This window comes from Prunus persica, chromosome G3 (assembly GCF_000346465.2).
Source record: "Prunus persica cultivar Lovell chromosome G3, Prunus_persica_NCBIv2, whole genome shotgun sequence".
Taxonomy (NCBI): domain Eukaryota; kingdom Viridiplantae; phylum Streptophyta; class Magnoliopsida; order Rosales; family Rosaceae; genus Prunus; species Prunus persica.
This window is the reverse complement of record NC_034011.1, coordinates 3711626-3731771: the sequence shown is the minus strand read 5'-3', so window position 1 is coordinate 3731771 and position 20146 is coordinate 3711626. Positions and strand designations below refer to the sequence as shown.

At 36.8% G+C, this 20146-nt stretch overlaps 2 protein-coding genes across 5 annotated transcripts; both read right to left on the bottom strand.

The window, feature by feature from the left end:
- On the bottom strand, nucleotides 67–9146 carry LOC18783427 (NADP-specific glutamate dehydrogenase). 4 transcript variants are annotated; one of them, XM_020559180.1, is made up of 16 exons: nucleotides 8846–9146; nucleotides 7438–8024; nucleotides 6688–6817; nucleotides 6395–6596; nucleotides 6060–6146; nucleotides 5922–5981; nucleotides 5726–5827; nucleotides 4601–4672; nucleotides 4456–4511; nucleotides 3968–4053; nucleotides 2544–2634; nucleotides 2289–2446; nucleotides 2081–2172; nucleotides 1261–1344; nucleotides 877–950; nucleotides 67–593 (listed from the first exon to the last, which is right to left on the bottom strand). In XM_020559180.1, exons 2-16 carry the CDS (start codon nucleotides 7997–7999, stop codon nucleotides 518–520), a joined length of 1932 nt encoding a protein of 643 aa, XP_020414769.1. In that variant the 5' UTR covers nucleotides 8000–8024; nucleotides 8846–9146; the 3' UTR covers nucleotides 67–517. The 4 variants fall into 4 exon arrangements, with proteins under 4 accessions (XP_020414769.1, XP_007214848.1, XP_020414770.1 ...); XM_007214786.2 differs by having other exon boundaries at nucleotides 5741–5827; XM_020559181.1 differs by having other exon boundaries at nucleotides 1261–1341; nucleotides 8846–9145.
- On the bottom strand, nucleotides 9817–19394 carry LOC18782880 (dentin sialophosphoprotein). The gene is made up of 12 exons (XM_020559715.1): nucleotides 18865–19394; nucleotides 17886–18112; nucleotides 17321–17385; nucleotides 16834–16908; nucleotides 15631–15986; nucleotides 14782–14850; nucleotides 14612–14700; nucleotides 11703–13931; nucleotides 11506–11583; nucleotides 11268–11373; nucleotides 10436–10486; nucleotides 9817–10303 (listed from the first exon to the last, which is right to left on the bottom strand). The coding sequence occupies exons 1-12, from the start codon at nucleotides 19231–19233 to the stop codon at nucleotides 10253–10255; spliced, it is 3765 nt and encodes a 1254-aa protein (XP_020415304.1). The 5' UTR covers nucleotides 19234–19394; the 3' UTR covers nucleotides 9817–10252.

The window sequence follows — 20146 nt, the reverse complement described above, 5'->3', positions numbered from 1 at the left end:
GGTATCAAGAAAATCCATGGTATGAAAATTGACCCTACCATGCCAGATAACAAAGAAGAAAAAACATGAAATTAATACTGCCGTTCTCATTGGTCGGAAACCTGAATAATAGAAAATTTTAACACATTATTAGAATTTATTTCCAATCTGAGTCGCTATCCAAAATATTCCACCAGGCAAACAACGAGTACTTTATGAAGCGCTCCCTGCTATGCACATTGAGGCCCTTCCTATCCTACCACTGAGCTACTACACAATTTTCACTTGCACTCTGCCTATTACAATTTATCCTTATCCCTTTTCCGTGTCAGGGCTATTACAACATTACATATTATGTTACAACGGAATCTGCTATATCTCAAATACCACCTTGATCTTGAAATCAACATGGTAAAGCTGGTAAAGATCTACAACTTGCAACGGTGAACCGCATGCATGTCTCGAAAAATCGTTCATCGTTGATGACACTGATCAGCTTTTGAGGAACATGCAAATAATTGTACAATTTTCTTCAGTTCTATACACATCCTTGATCGGTCATGGCTTGAGCAAGAGTCAGAAAAGCAGAAATGATAGCTCCGTGTACCAAAGCCCTGTCAAGCACGTAAAATGACACATGATATTAAGAGAGTTCGATCTTATGGGAGCAGTGCAATGACGAATCATTAATCAGTCCAGGTACTGACAACATAATGAACAAACCATTGCTCATCGCTGTTTAAAAGCCAGTGTGCATTTTTTCTTTAATAATTAACACAAAAGGCACCAGGCACTATATGCACAGCAGTAAGACTAACTGGTTTCAGAAAACAGTATTCTCATGACAACACTAACAGGAAAAAGAGAAGGCAAGTGTCAATATGATAATGTACTTACTCAGGACTTTCTTTCTGGTAACCAAAATCAGCTGCGGCTTTGAGGCTTCTCTGATAAGTCTGTTTCATTGCTTCCTGAGAGTTACAAATACAAAGGAAATCAGAAATCATTTAAATAAGAAAATTTAATTATTTAAATTTTAAAAAAAAAAAAAAAAAAACAGCTCAAGACCTTCGCGTAAACTTTAAGTTGAGCAATGAAAGGGTGTTCACAATTTAGCTTTTCTAGAGGATATTTCTCATGCTACCAGAAGTCATTAAGACAGACTCTTTTAGTTCCTCACAACTCCAAAATATGAGAAACGGAATGCGTGGCTTTTAAAAACTGCTCCAACTACTTACGGAAAAAGGTTATACCAACATGATAGAATATAGAGAGCCTCACCTGTAATTTAGATTCAAAGTCCTCGGGGGACCAGTTCACTGAATTACACTCGTGGTTCAATTCAAATTCTCCAGCCACCACCTGCTACCAAGCAAACACAGAGAACATAAATTGAAAGGGAAACGAAAGTAGTAGATAATCAGAAGCCATACTGATATAAATATTTGAAATGATTAACTCATGCTGTTTCATCAAATGCCTGAACAAAAATAAATTACTTTTACTTCCAACATATTCTCCCAGTGCCACTTCCTTAAAAACCAGATGTTAGATCTTGAACCTGTTAAAATTGGAGAATTCAACCCAAAACCAACCGACAACAAGTGGAGAAATATGATTTTATAAATTAGATGCAACCCGATGTTAAATTTTTATATTCAATACTCCCTCCCCTCAGCTAAACATGTGAATCAGTTATATTGGGTGATGTTGAACATGCATGTCTATATTAGACCTAGCACGTCGATGAATTGCCTCCTCTGATAACATGTTATAGCCAAGGATAATGGGTGGATAGGTTCATGATTTCACATATTGAGATGAATGGATTAGAATACTCGATGAGAGATTCTTAAATTCTTAAACCATTAATATTGAATGATGATCCCACGGGCTGCTGAACTTCCTTTTTTTTTTTTCTTTTGGCGTGAAGAATTCCATATCATTTCAGAAAAAAAAAAAAAAAAAGCTTGGCTTGAATTTAGCCTAAATTCGGACCAAATAGAAACATGAGAAGAATACATTTCACGATAGCAGCATTGTTCCAGCACATATTAAAAGTATATCTATCAAGCATGAATTGGAAAGATAAGAATCATACTCCACCAGCACCAGCAGCCACTGCAGGAGCAATTAGAACATTAGCTTTTCTCAAAATATCAACCGCATCAGGTGTACAGGGCATGTTTGAACCTAGAAACAAAATAAGAACGACAATAATGGTGATATAGAGTTAAAATAAGTGAATACAAAAACAAAAGGATAAGAAATAAAAAGCGAGGATGCATGTTGTCACGAGTAATTACTACCTTCTACTAGTATACGACAACCTGAATTAACCAGACTAATGGCATCAGACTGATCAATTTCATTCTGTGTAGCACAAGGAAATGCAACATCACACCTTTCAGTCCAAGGTTTCGCCTCATCATAATACTTAGATCGGGCATAAGTCTTTGAATAATCTCTACAAATGCCACATGTAGAATTAATAAAACCTGAACCCATAAGTCCATATAGCAATTTCACAAGCAGATGTAAAACAGACGGCAAGAAACACATACCTCAAACTTCTATTTTGCGCTTTGATCTCTCTCAAAAATGAGATTTTCATATAATCAAATCCTTCCTCATCCACCAAATAACCCTTTGAATCTGTGCAATAGTTTTGCAGATAAAAGGCAAGTAAGCCATAAGAACTGTCAAAACCTAATAAAATACTGCTATTCTTCTTCATATCTTTTCTCTTTCTTCAGATGCAATGAGAATGATAATTCATTTCTTATTTTGATCCCAACTCAGTGACAGATGTTAATCATACCATCTTTACAATATAAGATACAAAACCAATCATGTCCAAAGAAGATACAAACAAATTGACCACTCGCAATCTATGGTTCTAACTTACGTGCTAAGATCATTGTTGAAAACAAGATTGTTCTCGTAGATCATTCATGACTCGTGTACCTAAGATGCGATCACATAAAAAACGTTTGACCTTCTTAGCAAGTAAATCATATCAGAGTAAACTTGGTGGAGTAGGCATAGCATGGATAAGAGAAGAATTCTGCTTATGGAAGCCCAAGGTTGATTCTCCTAATCATAGGCTATTGTCCAAGAACAGGTGTCCATGACAGTCAATTATTAGTACTTTCACTTTTCTTCAAGTTTCTTGAGTTCGGTATTCCATAATTTCTGCAATTGCTGGTTCTAAGACATTGTTTTATCTTATCATTACTTGAGTTATAATGGCCCATGGTTTTATCATATCATTACATGAGTCTAATCAAATAATGGGCCTTTCTATGTGGCCTCCTGAGAGTTTACTACTCCAGTTAGGAGTTAAGTTTGAGTCTTGACCAATTCCAACAAGGAATATACCTGCCACATTAACAATCCGTTGGCAGGTTTCTGAAACTGTCCATGTCAAAACTACATTATTATAATCACATATAAAAATTAGCTTTTGGTGTTCTCAAGATTGATCTATCATCTATGGCCACCACAGCAGAAGTCGGAGGTTTATTGAGCTATAGCCAGGAAATCAGGATAAGTACTACAAAGTTCAATATTATTGTATTCCATCACTTTCAGTAACAAACTGCCAAATAGCTGAAGGTTCTTGCATGCTGCTCTGTATAAATATAAACAAAATTATAAAAAGCAGAAAAGAAACAACAAACTTCTCACAAGCATCTGTAAGCAGAAATGCCACCAAATCAAGATGTTGAGAGTAAAAAATAAATAAACTGCAGGGGATTTCCTCCTTTTCAGCGCACTCTATAGTCTATGATTCTACGTTTGATGCATATTCAGCACTAGCACTTGCCAAAATATTTTACCTCTTTTTTACACTAATATTAATCAATCAGGTCAACAGCATTATGATTAAACTGTGGGCACCATTCGGTGATCTAGTATGAATACATAAAAAATTTCTATGACGTGACATAAGTAGTTCCAAAAATACTTGTTTAAAAGAAAATACCAGAAACTGTAATGGGAAGAGCACCATATGCAATAAGCTTCTCCAGGACATGCAAAGCAATCTTTCCTGAGCCGCTCACAACACACCTGGAGAGAAATTCATACAAGCATCTTCAACATTATAGATTTGCAAAACAACCTTTAGACAGTCAATTACAAATTTTAAATTTTAAGCTCTCTCTCTCTCTCTCTCTCTCTCTCTCTCTCTCTCTCTCTCTCTCTCTCTCATGAATAGATACATATATACCCATAAGCCTCTGCATGCTTTACATCATCTTCATAAAATTTAGCATACACAATTTCTCATATTTACATGAAATATAATAGTTATCAAGTAAAACATATAATAGTTATCAAGTAAAACATAAGGATTGGAGTCTTCATAAGGCTACCTAAACAGAAAGAACTCACATGCGCTGTTCTAAGTCAATATCCTAGAGTGTTAGTATGCTATGTAATTGACTATTAAAAAAGTTTAAGTAAACGTACCTTAATCCTTTGAAATCTTTATTCAGGTCTGCAAGTAGGAGCTGTGCAAAGAAAACCTGCAGAAGCATGGGAACTTTGTTAACTTCAAAGGAAATCAAGATGAAAAAGGAAACAACGAGCATGGGAGAATTGTGATATTAGTTACCAGCCCATATCCAGTTGCTTCAGTTCGAAGGCTAGAACCAGACCAAAATATCCTTGGCCCTGTAAAACTTCCCTGCATAAGTAAGGCATACATATGAAAAAATAAAGACATTACTTAATGTTCTTCCCATGAGAAACACATAAGCAGAAACTTGACTTTTGTATGGACAGAAAAGAACACTAAATAGATAAAGACATATCACTTAATTTTCTTCCCATGATAAACAGATAAGCAGAATCTAGACAATTGTACGGATAGAAAAGAACAATAGAATTTGTCGGAATAGAAAAGAACTACGTGTACTTTCTAATTTAATTACTGATTTCGGGATAGAAGAGAACAATAGACTTTGTCGGGATAGAAACGAACAATGGACTTTGCCAGACCATAAGAATCGCAAACATATGAAAACATAAAGACATTACTTAATGTTCTTCCCATGTGAATCACCTCAGCAGAAACTTGACTTTTGCATGGACAGAAAAGAACACTGAATAGATAAAGACATATCACTTGATTTTCTTCCCACAATAAACAGATAAGCAGAATCTTGACTTTTGTAGAGATAGAAAAGAACAGTAGACTTTATATGGATAGAAATAAAAAATAATTATAAACTTTGTAGGGGCAGAAAAGAACAACGGGCTTTCTAATTTAATTACTAGTTTCATCCTTCCCAATACAAAGCAAAAGGAGGCAAATATTCACTATTTTTTGCTTCTGTACCCCACCTATTCACTATTTTCTTTTTATGACAGATATTTCAGCAATATATTTCAATACGCACCCTCATGAACTTCACCGCAAATATCATCCTCAATTAATTGGACATTCCATACATGGGAGTTGCAAGAATAAAATTTCCATAAATGTTGGGTACATGTGGATATAAATGAGTACTCTAAACGGATCAGTGGGCAACTTGTCCTCTACTTTGTAAATTTCATCTTTTCTTTTAATAAGACCATGCTTCCTGTATTTTTTTTCTTTTCTAAAAAGAACATTTTTCCGCTCTAACACAATTAACACGTTCCTTATGAATCATGATACAAGTTACACATGCTTCTCAGGTACTAATTTATATCCACAAAAGGCAAGAAGATATATTCAGAAATAGTTTGTTACCGGTGTTTCTGGTACCTGAAAGTGACCAGCTAGACGTCTATATTGTCCGAAGAGATATCCCATCTCCCGAGTACCAACACCCATCTCCTCTGAAGGAAGGTCCTAAAGTGTATACAGCATTAAACCAGACATGCAGGATAAAGCATCGAATTTCCATATATAAAATATTTATGGAATGAAATCTTCCTGAAGTTACCTTGTCAATACCCAAATAGCGATACATCTCATTCATAAAACTTTGGCAAAAACGCATAACCTGCCAGCTTAGAAGACAATCATTCAGAACTCCCGAGAAGGCTACTAGAGACCACATATAACAGAATGAAGATTTTACCTCGTTATCACTTTTTCCCTTTGGATCAAAATCACTACCGCCCGCTGCCCCTCCGATTTTGTATGGTGACAAGGCATTCTTTAAAGTCTGTAGAGAAGGGAAATAGCACAATGTAAAGCAGTCACAAGACTTAAAGTCAGTTCCAGTCTGAAATTTTTTACCTGGTCACTAGTATTCATTATTAAATTTGGTGTTCTTATGAACACCTAGCATTGGATACACAAATCAACAGAGGGTAATGAAGAAAAAATATGGCAAAGTTTAACACAAACTTTGACACAAACCAACCTACAGAAGATAAGTCAATTAACAAGAACTCCAAAAACAACCAATACCTGTTCAAATCCAAGAAACTTGGTAATGCTCAAGGTCATAGAAGGATGAAACCGGAAACCACCCCTACATGGACCCAAGGCCTGGTTAAACTGTACACGAAAGCCTCGGTTAACGTTTGTCTCACCTCTATCATCCACCCATGGAACTCGGAAAACAATCATACGCTCAGGTTCTAACAAGCGCTCCATGATGCTTACATAACTGAAACAGTTTAGAGCCACTTGATCAGATTTTACATGAACCTGGAATAAGACTTTATTTTCTTTAAATAGTGTGCCATTAGGTAACTCACTGAGAATTTTTTGCAATCACTCTTTCTAAAGCATGAACTACTTCTTGCAGCGATTGTATGAACTCAACCTCATGAGGATCCCTTTTCAGTGCAGCTTCAACGATTGATCCAGCCGTTTTTGACATAAGAGCTACATTTTAAGAGTAATGCCAAAGAAAAACCAGCCAAACAGGAAAACTAATTAATAAATTAATCTCACCATTTCTTTCTTTCAATCATGAGAAGGTATAAAATATATGCAAATATTGATACATTAAAGTTTAACTAAAACTCCATATAATGCCGGAAGAAGTATATAGGTGTACAATCATGTGTATCTTACATAAGCCCCCTTATAACTTAGCGAATTGCAGATTATAACAGTTCACCGTAACCAAAATTTTCATTCAGCAACCAGTTCAAAAAATGATATATTAAAGTTAACTAAAACCCCCTATATTGCCGGAAGAAGTATTAAGGTGTGTACAGTCATGTGCATAAGCCCCATTATAAGTTCGCAAATTGCAGATTATAACAGTTCACCATAACCAAAATTTTCATTCCGCAAGAAGTTCAAAAATTACAAATCCTAACTGCAAACATAACCTTAAGAGATTACTTTCTATAAAAACGAAAACTAACACTAAAGTAACACTCCGCAAAGAGAATATTTTGGGTGATACTCCACAAAAGGATTAATGCATATTTTAGATGGTCAATATTTGTTTAACTTTCAAACCATATCGTACAAATAGAGCATAATGTGCTAACCTTTGACATAAATGGGTTTGTCAGCAATGATCTTATCCTTGGAAGCCATTTGAAGGCGAAGTGCCTCTTTGTGAAGCAAACTATTGTTGTGTTCCTCGAGTGCACTCATCTGCATATTTCGGCTACCCTCATTTCCATAGGGGTTTCTTCTATGCTTCCGGCCATACTCCCTACACACAGAGCAAAAAATCCTAGCCGTCCCTTCCTTGACATCAACATAAGCCCATTTGTAGGTATCTGCCCATTCCTCTCTCCATCTTTTCACAACCTTTTTCTTCCTTTTTACTGGTTGTCCCTTTGACATATCTTGGTCATCACTAGGGAGTTGAGAAACCATTACCATATTCTTGCTTTCATCATGATCCTCAGCAGAAGGTTCTCGTGGTGGACCACCAATGAGGGGGGTGTTAGCAAATGCAGGATCATCATCCCCAGGTCCAATTTCTAAATCAATCTCTTCTCCAAGCTCCCGAACCACCAAGTGATGCCTCTGTGCCTGCTGAATCAAATTCATATCATCCATCATGGAATTCATCCCTAATCCACCACCCGGTAGCAACATTCAGCATGACAATCTTAACTGAAACCTGAAATCATGCACTAACCGTTTGTTAAAATGGATAAATTTATCTAACTCCATTTACAAAATTATCTAAAATTGATAAATTAGAAAACAAAATAACTTCAGAGAACATGATAACTAAAACAATTAGAAGAATCCTAAGACATCACCTTCATTTGAAACCTCTAACGTAGCAAAACCTTATAACGCTAGTAGCCACCAAGTTGAGGTTTACGCAAAATAAGGTGTGAATTAATATATGGCATGAAATCTTCTATTTATATTTTTCAGTTATCCTTATTACCTTATACTCAATAGAAAGTATAAGTGTACAAACTTAGTTAACAATACTCAGTTTCTCATACAATTTAGAATTTGTTCCCCGCAAGCATTCCTTTGTATTTCCAAGGTAAGGCAAGAAAAAACCTTTTGTAAATCCCATAACTTCCACTACAGAGGAAACGAAAAACTCCACCGCACTTAGACTGACACAAGCATAACTTTGATAACAGTTATGACCTCCTAAAAGCCAAAACATCAATTATCTAAACATCAGTTTTCTCAGCACCCTTAAGAACTTTCTAAACCCCATATAAAGTAACTGCCCATCGAGAATTAATCATTCAATTACGCCCAAAATACATCCATTGCACCTAAATCCAAAATCACTTACGACTAAGGAGTTCTTAGAGAAGAATAAAAAACCCCAGAAAACAAAAAAGCAACAGTATTTCATTTCTAATCATTGCTAGAAGTTATTTTTTTCGGAATTCAATAACATCCATACGTTAATTGTCAATTTTGAAGAATACCCAGAACTTAGAAATCAAAAAATCCATCAAGTACCGTGAGTACAGACGACGAAAACGATGAACTTGAGCGTTTCAAGTTGCAGTTTCAAACTGGTCCCTTGAGCAGTTGCAATTCTCCAAAGCTGGAACCTTTATGCAGACGGTTGTGGAAATTGTTGAAGAAGATGACACAGAGAGTGAGATCAACACGTCTGGATAGTCGGGCTCTTGTTCGATCAGATTTTTCAGTGACGAGAAAAGATTGTATGGTACAACAGTATGTAAAGGAAAGAAAAAATAAAGGAGAAAGCTTTTATAAATATATTTGAGGAGTAGAGATATAAATATATTTGACAGAGAGAGAGAGAGAGAGAGAGAGAATATACAAGTGGGGCGAATTTCATTTCTTAAACTGCAATTATGAGCGTGCAAATGTTATTATCGTATAGTTACTTCTTCTCTGTGGCGCGCGTGACACGCGCTCCCTTAATAACCCTTTTTCTCCTTCTTTTTCTTTTTGTAGGACAATCAAAATTTGAAAACTAGTGTAGTGGTTTAGAGTAATTATCTCATTGTAAAGTTATGGGTTCTAGTCTTAGCACCCCTCTCAATAAGAAATTTTTGTAATAAAAAATTCAGAAAAATATTTTAGGACAAATTATGATTTCGTAAAATATTTTAAGGCAGATTATGATTTCGTATGTAAGTAGATTTTAGCGGAGAAAATCTAGATCCTTATAAATCCACACTTTTCACATATGAGGTGTTTCACATCCAATTTACTTTCACATCTGTCACTCATTTAATTTTGTCAAAACAATGTCATTGTCTTTCAATCGTTTATTAAGTACTTATCTTTTTTGTTAAAAGAAAAACCATTTACAGAAAAGTTTTATGCTTTCTTATCGCCGACAAGAGAGCCAATCTCAAAGGATATTCAATGACAGAAATTTGACAACCGTCACCATCTTTGTTTCTGTTGTTGGTGGTGACGAAGAAAACACAGCACCAACAAAGGCATATCCATGAATAATAGAATTTGAATTTCACCATCCGCAAGGGGTGAACAATTGAATTTATCTGCATGATCCTATCAATGATTGTCTTATTTGATTCTCTATTTGAGTTCTTCTTCCCACCCAATGTATGTATGATACACAAATATGCACATAAAGCACAATATCAAGGAGCCCAATAAACCTAATAGGCTGAATAGGTCAGGCAAAACAAAAAACAAAAAGCCGGACCTGAGTACAAAAGTAATATACACAAAAATCAAATAATAAATGTTATGTACGGATATACTAGGTAGGCACGGCCAAAACCCTACGACACTCTCAACAGGACATGGACATTTATCTCCAACGAAAGGACTGCCTTGTGCGTTGATCATATCCATCTTCACCCTCAGGACCTGAAAGAAGAGGCTTCAATTCTAGTGAATGAGGATGGGATTCTCTCTTCAGTCCTTCATATATGAGACTGCGAAGTCTTTAATCCTTTGCTTAAGGTGCTGCAGGCAGACGAAACATATTCAGAATAATCGTACAAAAAGATGTGTTTAAATAAATAACTAGAAGGTTAAGAGCAAATGCATAGTTGCAACAAGTCAAAGATGGAGGTCGATGGGGTTGGGATGAGTTACCTTCAATTCTTCATGAAGCACCACAAATATTTTTTTCAGCCTCTTATGTCTCTGCAAGTGACATTATTAATTGAGTCAAACCGAAAAACTCAACAAGATAAAGTTAGTTATTATTTGAAGAAAAAATAAACCATAAATGCTAAGTTTAAAGTATTGGGAGAAACTGAAAACAAAAAAAATCCCAAAGGGCGTTATGTATTGTAAATACTCAAGAAAAATAGAATCAGAGGAAAAACAGTATCTACACAAATATTTGAAATATATAAATAACAGCAACACACCGTCAACTATTTATATATGACAACATTATTTTGATCAAATTTTTCCTTACTCGCCAAATAAAGGATTAATCCCAAATCTGGTGGCTTGTTAGGGTACAGCGAAATAATTTTTATTCTTATCATATCATCCTTAATTTTTTTAATTGTTTTAGTTTTCCACACATTGATACAGTCATTAACATTCACAAAAAATAAGCCACTACAATTTTTAATAACAATTTTCGGGTATTGTTATTCATCATTCAAGAGGTACACAGGTGTAAATAATTGGATCCCACCACAAAATGCTCAGGGGTATATGTGTAGCATTGAAGTTAAAAGAGTGCATTGATCGATCTGTAAAATTTTCACTGATATATCTAAGAAGCCAAATTTGAAGGCATGCAAACAACACTGAGCAAAATTATGAAAACAAAATAAGCGAAACTGAAGTTACATAATCAAAACAAGAAAACAGTGAGACAATGTCTTGCTGAATTACTTCACATTTCAAGCATCAAGTACAAACTGGTAGTGCGAAAGGTATTTAGAAAACCAAGAACAAGGCATACCGTTCCACACTGACGATAGGATTCCTTCAGCTGCCCCAGGATGTTATAATGTCTATCTGTGCCTGTAGCATAGTCAAGGTCTTTCCCTAGCTTCTGGAACTCATTCCTACATTTAGCAGGAATAAATTGTTTTGAGCACAGATTTGAACGAAATCAACATAAAGCCATTAATTAAACAAGTAACAATAAATAAGAAGCAATATTGCCTTTAAAAAGGTGAAAGGAATCTTCAGATTACCTGTAACTCTCTAGGATCTTGTTCAACGAGCAATAGCTATCATACTTATCACGATATTCTTTCACGTATTCTTTGTACCTAAGACAAGAAAAACCAAAAATACAAGGTAGGTCAGATGACAAAAACAGAAGTAAATACAACAGGGCCAAAGCATGGTTAAATTAGTTTCACTGGTAAAAACACTTTTGTTCACTTACTGAGAGAAATCTTTTATTGGTCCCTTCAGCTCAGGCTCAGTCTTCTCATACTTAGAATAAGAACAACTATTCTCATCTGAAGAAGAATCCCTTTTTCTTCTATCACTGTCATTGCCTTCTGCCAGCATTGAATCCTTTCGTACATCAGCCGAATCCACCATCATATTGGATGCCTGTCTTTTACTTTCTTTTATGGCGTGGGAAACTAGACCTCGTTTAGAGTCATGCTGCTGAGCAGCATTTGGGGTTGCTTTTTTATTGCTTTCTCCATGTCCATCCACACCAATCACTTGTCTACCTCCAGCTTCATTCTGCCTAGATTTACTACTAAGATCTAGTGATTTACTAAAAGGGCGCCCTACATCAGGTTGATCTACTCGTGAAGGCTGTTGCGACAGGGATTGCACAGCTCTCGGTTGAGACCTTGTTAAATCCTCAATGCGATCTTCATAGTTCCTCTTTTTATTTGAGCCTTCCTGATTACTAGGAAACTTAGAGTTTAAATCTGGTGAGAATGGCCTTCCCGAATCAAAATTTGCCTTTCCTGCAGGTTTCACTTTACTAAAATCAGAAACCCAGTTTTCTGAAGTGCTCGTTTTGTTGTCTGACTGCTTAAATGAACTTTTTCTTTCAAACTGCTTCTTAACTGTTGTTTCCTCAGGCAAGGGTTCACGAAGTTCACCCAACTCCAAGTCTGAAAACTCTCTTTCGAGTTTACTGCCTCTACCATTAACAACAGGAGGTCCGTCTGCACCATTTCTGCTGTTATCCTTTGGCGAAGAACCCAAGAACAGGCTGGAAACCTGTCCACTCCCCTTGACCTTTCCAGCCATATCACCATGTTTCTGGTAGTGGGAGTCCAAAGGCACTGATTGTTTGGCTCGGATACCACCTTCCTTGGAATTTCTTGGAATCTTTTTCTCATTCGCATAATCATCCTCATTTTGATTCTCTCTATGAAATTTATCTTTTTGTAGGGGTAAACCTTCATGCATATGAGAGCTCCTCTCAGAATACATTCGGCCATGTCCTAAACTCTCGGCATATCTATCATGTCTTTCTGCTGGATCAGGAACCTTTGCCTGTGGATTATGATCAAAGGACTTCCGACTTGATTGTTTAAACTCGGAACTATGTCTCCCCGAAGATGATTGGTTGCATGCCTTTATAGAGCCAGATTCAGTATTCCCACCCCTATCAGCTCTATTCATCACTTGAGAGACAGGGTCTTTATGAGAGCCTTCAATGAGTCTATCAGGAGACAGATTGTGAGAAACTTCTGGAAAATGGACACCTTTACCCACAGAAACAGGAGGTTGCTGTGAGATTTCTGTTTTTGACCTTTTTTTGCGTTCCGATTTCTCATCAGAGTGCTTTACCTCAGAACCCCTTTTGGATTTAACTTTAGATATCCTCTCAGAGCTGTCAGACTGCTCATACCTGAAGTCATCCTTGACTGTAGTGTCCCCTCCAAACAAAGGGTCTACCAAACTTTGGAGGTCTTGGAGCTCCCCATGCTCAGGTGAACAGGGTTTTGTTTCTTCCAGAGGCTGTTCGCCTTTATTACGATTAGAGTTACTGACTACAGCAAATTCAGTCTTCTTTTCCACATCAGGCAAGTGTCTTTCAGTCTCAACTGTGTCAAATTCAAGATCATCTTGCTTCTCATCATACCCACTCTGCACAGGCCTGCCATCAGGAGTTTTCCATGGGACGGGCAAAGTAGAGAACCCTGGTTCGGAGCCTTGCAATTTATGCTTTGGTTCTTTATCATCTTCACTTGTCATAATATCCACATCCTCATCAGAACCCTCCTTGCTATTAGAAGATGCATCGCTTTCACTATCACTACTACTTACACTCCCGCTTCCCCCTGGGCTTTTACTTTTGCTTCTGCTTCTGCTACTGCTAGGACTTCCACTGTCACTTCCGGTATCACTGCTGTCACTATCACTGTCACTGTCACTTCCGGTATCACTGGAACTGCCCACTTGAGCTTCAGTATTGTCGGAGCCCCTTCTATCACCAAACAAATCAGGTGAATGCTTTTGGTTATGGATTTTTATCAATGCATTTGGTTCTTCTCCAATTGTAGCATTCAACTGTCCCTGAACCCGTTCTTCCAACTCATTAGGAGTAACTTTCTCTTCAAAGTGTGGTGCTCGAACAGGCGTTTGATCACGGTTCTCATTACGAGCCGGCGTCTGGCGAAGTTTATCCTCTGGGGAACTGGAAATTAATTACATGCACATTAAAATACATGCAGAAAGAGAGACAGAAACTAGCAGCTTATCAACCACCGAACACAGACTATATAATTCCACAAGAGTGATCATTATGTCGTATACTCAATGACTAACTTGCATCAAAATCTCCAAGAGGAAATCCTTGCTTGATCCACTGTCAGTCGGCTTTTAAAAACAAGGATACAAGTACAACCAGGATAGACTATAAAGCTAAATTATAGTCCATGAGTTCTTTGTTGTTAAAGGTTGGGAAATAAAAGTAAACGAAAGGATTCTAGGTAAAGTAGTTTGGGATAACAATAAGTAGTTTAGCATAAAACTTCAGATATTCAATATCAATGAATGGAGTTAACATTCAAGCATCATATAAATAAATTCAGTGTGACATAACAACCATAATGCATATGCACTTATAAGTCCAGGGGGGAACTCGTAAAGCATCTCTAATGACATCATGCAAGCTCAAAGGGGATACAAACAGCCCAAAAGATACCCATTTTCCTTCTATCTTTCTATACACAGGAGCCATTAGGTTTAGTATTGTGTAGTCGACCCAAGATTCCGTATATGCTAAAAGACAAAGAGAACAGGAAAACAAATTTGCCACTAATTGACTTCATCAGGAAAAGTAGCCTTTGGAGAAAGGAAAAAAAACTTGAGTACCTTCCACTTTCAGACAAAGGTTTCTTGGAGGATTCTAACTCCACTCCTGGTTTCAATAGATATCTCCCTGGAGCTTGGTAATTAGCAATCTGATATCAAAATTGACTGAGAAAACATAAAATTACTTAATTTTATTTGAGTAATAGGCATCAAGGATTTCCATCACTTACCTTCTTAAGAATGGGATCAATTCTCTTTACAGAGTTGGTATATGAATCTCCAATAGCTTTCTCCAAATCCTAAAAACATGCAAGACAGAGAGAGTGAGATAAGTAGTGTGAGAAGAAAACAAGACATTTCAAAGAATTTATAACAGCTGCTCGATTCTGTAGGATTCCAGAAGCACCGTATTGGCAAATTTGATTGTTCATCCCATGCATGTAAGGTTTTGTGTGATTAAAATACTATATGTATTATTGTACTATACAAATTTATACAAGACTTTAATAAGTACATAATTTAAAATTGATTTTAAAAAAATAGGTTTCACAATCAATTAAAGACAATGTAATACACCTATACTACTTTGAGAGAGTTTTGTACCTATAGTATGGTCATCACACTGTACTGATTTTCCACTTATTGTGATAAAGTCTGGTTGTGAGGTACTTAAAAAACAGTGACTACAAAAGGAAATAATAAATTGTCTTCCAGAAATCTTTGTAATTCAGTAAATGAAATGTATGGTGGAGGCTGCGGGCTAAATGTCGATACCCTTGAGTCCATGGTCCTTAACCCCTAGGGAGGTTGTCTTGGGTGTGTCTATGGCTAGGGGCTTCACATGGATATCTTGGATCAGGCAACGTAGAACTCTCTTCTGTTTTTGTCTTGTGTGAAGTGGTGTCACCCTTAAGGGTGAGGTATATGTCCCTTTTGGGAAAATATCCTTTACGAAGTGGCATTAGTCCACTTGGAGTAATGGTGATATTTAAATAAAATAACATAAAATGACCTTTTATGATTGGAAAATTGAATAGTAGACACAAGGCTAATATTAATTGTCATTAGTTAGTGCATACCTTTATGTTCATCCCCTTAGGATTCTCCATGAGCAAAGTAATCAACATATTCTGCAAATCTGTAGGGTTAGCTCCATTATTGCCTTTGCCCACTGTTTTCCGTGCTGTAGTAGTACCCCTGATTGGAATTTCTTTATCAGAGCTCGGAGCAGGTTTGTCTTTACTAGTCACCTGAAAGGGTACAATATCTTCTGCACTTGCATGACTCTTCGAAATATTTCCAGTTCTTAATGGAGATGATGGAGCACGGGATTGCTCAGGTGGAGATGGAAGAGGTGATGATGAGTACCTGCCCTTCACAGTAGTTGTTGCTGATATTCCAGTTTTATATGCTGATTTAGGGGGAGCTGAAAATCCTATAATATTGAAGGCAATTCAATTAACAACTTTAAAACTGGAAACCTGGAAGAAGAAAGATTTTCAAACCATAAAAAGGAGGGAAGAGGGATAGTGACACGGTTTTCTTTTCTGGCCGGGGACAGTAACAAGGTTGAGTGGGCGGGGCAATTGCAAGGGAGATTTCCAGTGAAGTTTATTATGAGGAGCTAACTGTGGAGTAGAAGTAGATTCCTAACAGCTTGAATTAGGGTGGGAGGAGTAACGAGAACACAGTTTTTCTTGTATGGACAGTGGCGCAAAAATAAGTGTCTAATGGTTGATCATTTACGTGGTGGAGGTTTGACATAAAGAATAACTGCATCATGTGCAAGAAACAACAAACCACCGCCCAAGGAGTGTGGTACTATTGTTATTTGGTTTTTAGTATCCAGTGGGTAGTGCCTATTTCGGTGACCCTTGTCGTGGGGTGTTGGCAAGTCTCCAGTAACAAAACAGTGACATTAATTTGGAAATTCACCCCCACAGAGTTGTGATCTCTGTTGGAAGGAGAGGAATAAAAAGATTTGTAGGGCAAAGAAGTTACTGTTGTGCAGTTATAGAAAATATGGTGTTAGTCTTCTCTTTGACTGGTTTAATGACAGAAATAGATTCGCTACACTTGCAAATGTATACTGCTGTCTTTTCTTGCCCCATATTATATTAGCACAATCAATTTACTTTCATAAATAAAGTAAGATGGCAATATATACACAGACGTCACTTGTATGAGGGATTCCCCACCCCACCCCACCCCAACCCCCGCCCCCCAAGAGAGAAAAAAAAAGGGTTAGGAAATAAAAATATCTACAAGAAGGCTCCACTCACCTTGAGGCAGTTCAACTTTCTGCTTTTTAAATGGAGGCTCTTTCTTTTGTTTGAAATTCCTCCACTGATGATTAGCTGGAAACAAGTGAGGTATCAGAAACTTCACTTGAGTAGCTCAGAGATTTCAATTGTGATTCTTTTTTATAAAATTAAAAAGCAAAAAACAGTAGTTAACTGAATATATATACGATCAGCAATAATTTAAACAAAAAGAAAAAACAACTTGAGAATTAAAGTACATAATTTTTTCATTAATGTTCTTCAATTTAGGCTGAGCACTTAAAATCTATTAATCCTCATGGCACTACAGTTCTAGCTAGTTCAATCTGATTCGCTTATAAAGGCAATGCAGACTACACAGACTGAAGTTACATACATCTCAAGTTTCTCTGCTTCGCACTAACTATTGATTTCTGTACAAGTCAGAAAAGGAACTCTATCATTTAATAAATAAAGAAATACACGAAACCGGCATTAGAAACCTTACCAGTTCCAGCAGCATATTGCTTTAATTGATTCTTCATAGCTGTATTTTGTTCTAACACAATGGCTCTGTTTTAAGGAACAAAAATAAATTAAATTGATACAACAAAGGAATAAGACAACAATCGAAACAGCTCAAAGACATAACCGAGATGCACCACAAAGGACTTTAACCCTCTCATAATTGTACTTATAAAGTCTAGAAACAAATAACCAATAGCTAACCAGAGCTACACAAAAATGATCGCAACTGAAAATAAATTTTAAACATGTACCATAGGAAGAATCATCTGGAATGGATGAAAAACAATTTTTTCTATCATTTAGGAATGGGTGTAAGGGTGAAGTAAGATACTTTGGTTGCATGTTAAATGCAGTTATAATGATATTATTAGCATCAAAGTACCACCTAAAATGGTGTTTTATTTTGTAACCACCAAGACAACAACCAATTGAGATGCGGATTAAAAATATAATTGGGACACAATAAAAGAAACCGAAGATTATGAATATCAACACTGAATAATGATAAAGTAAAGAAACTCCGATATAGCAACCAGATTGCATACTTGCGGGATTTATGCTTGCGCTCAGCTTCCTCTGACCGCATTTTAACATGGTTCTTAGTTGACTCATCTAAGATACGCTGCACATTTACTTTGCGCCATGCACATCCTGATTCAACTAGCAATCCATTTCCACTTTCACCACTTTCACGCTCTTCATAAATGTCACAGAGGTCACCAAATTCCCGCGACCATGTAAATGTAAACTCCTTCCCATCCAGATCAATAACCTGATGCAATGTTGGACCATTCAATGCAATGAAAACGTTAAGATAATTGCTGCATCTATATTAAAGACTAGCTACTATGAAGAAAATTCCAAATATCCCAATGGAAAGGCTTAAAAGCATTCAAATTTTATCATACGGGGAGCACAAACTATCCCAAAAACTCCAAAAAACATCAACCCCACCAGATGAATAATTTCACAGGAAACCCAATTAGTTGACGAAGTAATAATTCTACAAAAAGTAACAAAAGGAATATGATTTGAACTATATAAGCTGCACCTAACCAAAAGTCAGCTCAACGTTGCCTCGTAAAAGATAAGAAAAAATTAAAAGTAAGAATGAAACAAATACTCCTAAGTCTGCCAATAATAAATTTAAGGATTTAAGCAAAACCCAATTGAAGAATTACTCACAAACCAAGTACAAGATCATCAGAAAAATTATAAAATATTCCATAACCTACAGAAAATAGTTAAAATTTGAAGAAAATGAGCAATGCCCAATCCGAAACTAACCAAGGAGAACACAAACCAAAAGTACAAGCACAAATTTTTTTTCTCTATGAAACTTCATAAAACAACAGAATTTAAAGAACGAAATGAGAAATCGAAGAACTTGAGTAATGCCCCAATTGAAACACGACCAAGAGACGCATAGGCAAATCACAAACACTAAAATATAAATTTCCAGAACCCAACAAAATTAGCAAAAATTAAGCAGTACTCAGTTCAAATACTGCCCCAGATACTCACATTGCCAATGGGATTATTGGGCAGAGGACCAAATTTGATGCGGGGGGCCCCACCTTGGGCCTCGACGCGTTTGATCTCTTCGGCCAAGTCGGGCGCCATACGAATGATCATAGAGAAAGCAAGTGGGTTATGGCCGGCGACTAAACTGAACTGCTCTTCCACGGCAGGCGCAGCGGCAGCTGCTGACGTGGCGGGGCCTGAGTTGCGGCTTCTGGGGTTGGAGCCACCGCCACCGAGGGAGAGGCGGCTGGTTTGGGTGGAGGAGCGGTGCGGTGGAGGGAAGGAGGCTCGGCCAAGCTTGGCGGCTCCGGCTCCTCGGCCAGAGCCGCCGCCGCCAACTCGGCCGGGCTTTGATGAGCCTCCGTACATTGGTGAGAGGTTTAGAGAGAGACGGAATTAGCGTGGAATTGGGATTTGTTGTGAATTTGCACGAGTCACAAACAGAGCGCACCAAAATGCCTCTTCTGGTTGATCTCGTGTTTATGTTGAAAGCGGCGTCGTTTGGTTAGGGCTTAAGAATCCCCTGATTAAAAGAGGAGTTCCTTGTGATAAAAAGAAAAAGGGCAACATTGCTTATCGATTTAAGTATGAAATTGTGAGGTTATTTGATTCCTTGTTGTCATCATAATCGTTGTGTTTATGAAAAGCATTGTCTTACTCAGTTATTATAATCATAGTTAGATACTGGACCACCAATTGATATGATATTAAAACCTAACCGATTAGTTACAAATCGAAATTTTTTAGTTCATTACTTGAATTTTACGATTTGAAAATCGAAGAATCCGAAGGTAAACCGGTTGGTTTGATTTTAGCATAAACCGAATTACCGAACAAAATCAAAGTATATACCAAAATATGTTGAAGTGTTAACTGAAATATTAGTGAATAGATACCAACGCTAAATTTAGACCCAAAAAAAAAGATACCAACGCTAAACTATTAATATTTTTAATAAGTATTGTACATATTAAACATGTCAACTAGGTCTAACTTAGTAAAAAATTTATTGATTTGCATATTAATGGTCTCATACTCGAACCTCCGTGGTATTTTGGCAATGCGTGTGTGAGAAAAGCCCTTCCCTCCTTCTAACTTAGGCAACAACAAAAACATAGTAATATTAAAAGAGATCATATATGTATTGCATGAAGGCATATTCATTATATTGGGTCCTAAATGATATTCCTCCACTCCATGTCCCCTTGATAAAAGAAAACATATTATTTAAGTAATCATATGAGTATCATTAAGATTAAGAGTAAGGATAAGCATTTCATAT